At 39.4% G+C, this 5,080-nt stretch overlaps 1 protein-coding gene across 1 annotated transcript; it reads left to right on the top strand.

Annotated features, from left to right (window-relative positions):
* The first annotated feature begins 2,790 nt into the window (after window positions 1-2,790).
* Window positions 2,791-4,309, top strand: LOC123273751. The gene has a single exon (XM_044741228.1). It carries the CDS (start codon window positions 3,035-3,037, stop codon window positions 4,304-4,306), a length of 1,272 nt encoding a protein of 423 aa, XP_044597163.1. The 5' UTR covers window positions 2,791-3,034; the 3' UTR covers window positions 4,307-4,309.
* Window positions 4,310-5,080: the final 771 nt, after the last annotated feature.

Raw genomic sequence — 5,080 nt, 5'->3', positions numbered from 1 at the left:
GGCGCTCTTAAATTCCTCCTTTCGGAGTTCCATAAGAGCGTTTATTTCCCCAAGACCAAGGGTTCTTGCCGCATATATTGCTGCCTTATATAAGAACGACCCCTTATGCGCATTCTCATGTTTATGAACAATTTGCATAAGAAAGTCATCCTCATCTGCAGTGAAATTGACAACTTCGTGTGTTAAACCCAGGACTAAACGATCGTGAAGCCGCTCCAAGCTCTGCAAACCTCTCCCACCGATCGACCGGGAGAGGTATAATCTGGCGACTGATGAATTGGGGTGCATGCTCCGGTTCATGTTGATAGTCTTACGGGTTCTGATGTCGAGATCTCGCAGATCCTTTCGGGCCCATTTTAAGACACCGAAATAGTATAGTAAGACTGGGACAGCGAGCGTGTTAGTAGCGGAGACTTTATTTTTGCCGGAAAGTTCGGAGGACAAAATTTTCCGGAGTCTCCTAACATACTCGCTACGGAGAGTTGCTTGGACTTCGGAGACCGCATGCATGCGGTGCTCTTCCATTCCTAGATATCTTTACAACTCTCCGGCGTCTAATTGTCTTAAAACGCTCCCATCTACCAACTCGACATCATCACCCGTAACAGAGCACTTACCCCTCGCCAGATGTACGACCGCACACTTGTCCAACCCAAAAGACATACCGGCATTCCGCGTGTACTCTGCTACGATGTTAAGGGCCGCCTGTAGATGATCTTCATCAGCACTATACAGCTTCAGGTCATCCATATAAAGCAGATGGGTAATCGAGTATTTTCGATCACCCGGAGGCCCCACAGAGTACCCACGAGTTTTACGGAGAGCAACAGATATAGGCAGCAGTGAGATGCAAAACAGCAGAGGGCTCAAGGAATCACCTTGGAAGACCCCTCGTTTGTACTCTACAACTCCGGTTATGTGCAATGCGTTTCCACTTCCAATGTGAAAACGCGTTCGCCAGAGCTGCATTGTACGCCGAATGCATTCCACTATTTCAGGATTGACCCCCAGGCATTTGAGGAGATATAAAATCAACTCATGAGAAGTTGAGTCAAATGCCTTGCGATAGTCGATCCAGGCCATTGACAGGTTGCGTCGATAGTAGATCGCATCTTGTGTGACACATCGATCAACTATCAAGTTCTCTTTGCAACCTGACAGGCCTCTTTTGCTGCCACGCTGTTCATATATCTGTTGCCATACAGGTTCTATCTCATGCAAAATACGGTTGTTTAAAATTTTTGTAAAAATTTTATAAACCGCATTCAAGCAGGTGATAGGCCTGTAATTCTTTGGGTCAGACAAGTTACCTTTTTTTGGTATCAGTACATTTCACCCTTCCACGAGCCAGTCTGGAATCGGTTCGTCAGCTCTAATGTACGATGTAAATATACGTGCAAGATGGAGGTGGGTAGAAGTAAACTTCTTCCACCAAAAGACATTTATGCCATCTGGTCCCGGGGCAGCCCAATTTTTGCTGCCATTTAGAGCTGAACGAACTTCATTCACACTGACTGCAGGGCTCTCTTCATCAGCATTCTGTCTACGGTGTTCCCGACAGAATGCTTTAAAGTCGTGCAGAGCTGGAGTATTGGCGTTCACGTTTGGTTGATCTCCATACAACTCAGTCCAAAAAGCTTCCACCCGCTCAGGTGTTGGATAATTCCCGGTAACATCGGTCTTTGGTGTCAGAAAGCGTGAAGGGCTGGATCGAAACAACGAGTTGTCGACCAACCGCTTCAGCCTTTTCTCTAGTGACTTTTTGGCAGTCACTAAAGCCCGCAATTTATTGAGAGACTCTTCCTTGATGACAAGAAGAGTACTCTTATTCAGTGTGTGATGACGCCACCGAAGTTTAGCAGCAATGCGCCGAATTCGAGGCGTGTATGCTCTTTAAGTTGTTTCAAACTCAATCACACACTGAATGCGGGAGACCTGTTTCCGGGATCTGTCAATTTTGAGTCCAAGTTGTGAGATGCGCTGTCTCAACGTTGCCTCGATCGAGAGACAATGTCTCTCTCTCGGAAAAGCCGAAACTGCTGCACCATACACAACCTGGTTCACAGCGAGCAGAGTGGAATCCTCCTGGATCTGTGTAAGGAGATCTTCATTGACCTTGTCAAGTTGTTGTTGGGAGTAAGTTATCTTTTTAGATATACTTACTTGCCGTCCTATAAAGGGATTGTTGTTATCCAAGGAGGAACGGCGTCGCTCTTGGTGTAATTGCGCCGGAAAGGAAAGTCTATTAGACTGCCTTCTATCCGGCACAAGCGATCTTCTATTACGCCGAAGATAAGCGGCATAATTACGCAGGTGTTTAGGCGTAAAATGCTCTAGCTCCGGATGCATATCACTCCAAAGAGTGTGCATCCGGGCCATATAACCGCTCACCCCCGGCTCGCTACGTTGGTAGCACACCAAGAGGTCGACTCGTAGTTCCTCCGTCCACTTAAAGAAAGTCCTTAAAGCGCCAGGGTCGTCATCGTTCATCGGGTCCGGCGTGCTCCTCCCACCTGATGAATGGTCCTCATCCGAAAAGGAACGGTTGTGGGGAGCACTTCTGAGATTACGCCTTGTTGTAACTCAGTATTTCAATGCAGTGGGTAGTTGGCCCACTGCATCGGCTACGTCGTTCGCCTACAGACCTGGTGTTATGGTCTGCGTTTCCCGCGATGCGCCGCTTGGAGGCCACGTAGCAAGCACTACTTATTATTATTATTATTATTATTATTATTATTATTATTATTATTATTATTATTATTATTATTATTATTATTATTATAGTGAGAGGATGTAATTCTTGGAGTGCTCTGAAAATTGTAGAATCTCGTAGTTAATAGTGTATTAATAAAAGAAAATTATGTACTAATGTGTTCATAAAGTGATAATAAACAATATAATATAATATTTTGGTTGATTAACTTAATTATTTTATTGTTATTTAATAGAAAGTTAAACTGAACTCGGTGAGGTTAGAGTGCTGTTGTTTTGTGTGTGTGAGTGCTGGGTTACCGGTACAAATACATAACAAAAAATGTCTAGTCAGAATTGTTATGGTTGTAAACAGAACACTGTGAAAAATCCATTTATCTGCTCTGGTTGTCAGAATGTTTTCCACAAAAGCTGTAGGATAAAAAAACACAAATATATGAACATGCTAAATGAACTGGTGCCATGTACAGGTCATGATATGGATGATGGCATGGATACGGCGAGTGTGAATTCTTCGGAAAGTTCAAGAAGATTAAAAAGGAAAAGAACAGAAGGAGAAGAAAATGATATAGAGCATAAATTAGATTTGTTGCTGAGCAGTCATGATAATATCGAAGCGGATTTCGATATTTTCAAATTGGAAGTTAAACAGCTTATCAAAGGTGAATTAGAGATAGTTAAAAAGGATATAGTTAGTGAAGTAACTAAAGCAGTAACTAACGCAGTCCGCAAGGAATTAATGGAACTGAAACGTTATACAGTGACTGGAAAAGAAACTAGTGACACCTATAGTTCAAGAGTGGATACATATGCGGGGCGACTAAAGAAATCACAATTAGAAAGCATTGTTGTCGAGCCGAAAGCGAAACAGGATACGACAGTTACTGTACAGAAACTTAAGAAGAGTGTAGATATTGGAAAACTTGGACTTGGTGTGGACAAAATAAATGAAACAAAAAGTGGGAAAGTAATAATTGGATGTAAACAGAAGCAAGATTCTTATGTCTTAGTAGAAGAATTAAAGAAAAATATTGGAAGTGAATATAATATTAAAATGAATGATAAGAAGTTTCCAAAAGTAAAAATAATTGATATAGAAGAGGATATAATTTCAGATAAAAGTGATGAAGAAATTATAAAAATGGTACAAAAACAAAATGATTTAATATTGGAGCAAAACAGTAAAATAGAAATTAAAAAGAGAGCAATAGGAAAGAAAAAAGATGGATTTATTATTCTAGAAGTTGACCCAAAAATACATAAAAAACTGATGGATTTAAATCGCATAAAACTTGGATGGAACAAATGTCGTGTATCAGACTGTGTAAGTATATTAAGATGTTACAAGTGCTGGGGTTATCACCATTTTGCCAAAGATTGCAAGACAGGAACCAAATGTAGAAAGTGTGCTGGTGACCACAAAGAAGAAGACTGCAAAACCACAAATAGTAAATGTGTAAATTGTGTAAGAATGAAAGATGTGTACAAAGTGGATGATATCCAAATTGACCACTGTGCTAGTGATCCCAGTTGTGAGTATTATAAAAGAATGAAAAATAGAGCACAAAAAAATATTAAATATTGTACCGAATAGCAACGAGTAACTAATAAGAATCACTTATCGAGAGGTCAAATGTTAGTTATAAATATCCAAGGTTTGTTATGGCATTTAGATGAACTAAAAATGTTGTTGGTAAACAAGAGAATTGATATAGTATGTGTAACTGAAACGCATTTGACAGCTGATGTGAGTGAACATGAATATGAGATTAGTAATTATAACAATGTTAAAATGTTTTCGAGTAATAAAAGAACAGGAGGAGTAGTGATGTATATAAGAAAAGATGTTGAATATGAAGTAATTGATAATGTGACTGATAATGTCGGTTGCGAAGTAAATATGTGGATGTGTAGCATTTTACTGAAAGGTATATTTAAGAATGTAATAGTAAGTAACGTATATCATTCTCCAAATCAGAGTAATGGTGTATTTATAGAAAGATTGATACAAGAATATGAAAAACTAAGTGAAAAAGGTCAAGTTATTTTAGTGGGTGGCTTTAATATAGATGTGAGTAAAGATTCACAGTATTCAAGAAAGCTCATTAGAGAAATGAAGAGTGTTGGTATGTATCAATGGGTTAAGGAATATACTCGCGTGACATCTAATTCCAAAACTCTAATTGATCTAGTTTTTTCTAATGAAAGTATAAATACTAAAGTCTGGGAGGTGCCAAGGATCTCAGATCATTTTATAGTGAAAGTATTTTTACCAATAGTTAAGAATATAATAAATTTTTCAGACAGTGATACGTATATTAAGTACAAAAGAGACTATAGTCAATTTAATTATGTTAGTTTAGAAAAA

This window comes from Cotesia glomerata, unplaced genomic scaffold (genome assembly GCF_020080835.1).
Source record: "Cotesia glomerata isolate CgM1 unplaced genomic scaffold, MPM_Cglom_v2.3 scaffold_13, whole genome shotgun sequence".
Taxonomy (NCBI): Eukaryota; Metazoa; Arthropoda; class Insecta; order Hymenoptera; family Braconidae; genus Cotesia; species Cotesia glomerata.
The sequence above is the reverse complement of the archived record's forward strand: the minus strand, read 5'-3'. Positions and strand labels throughout refer to the sequence as shown.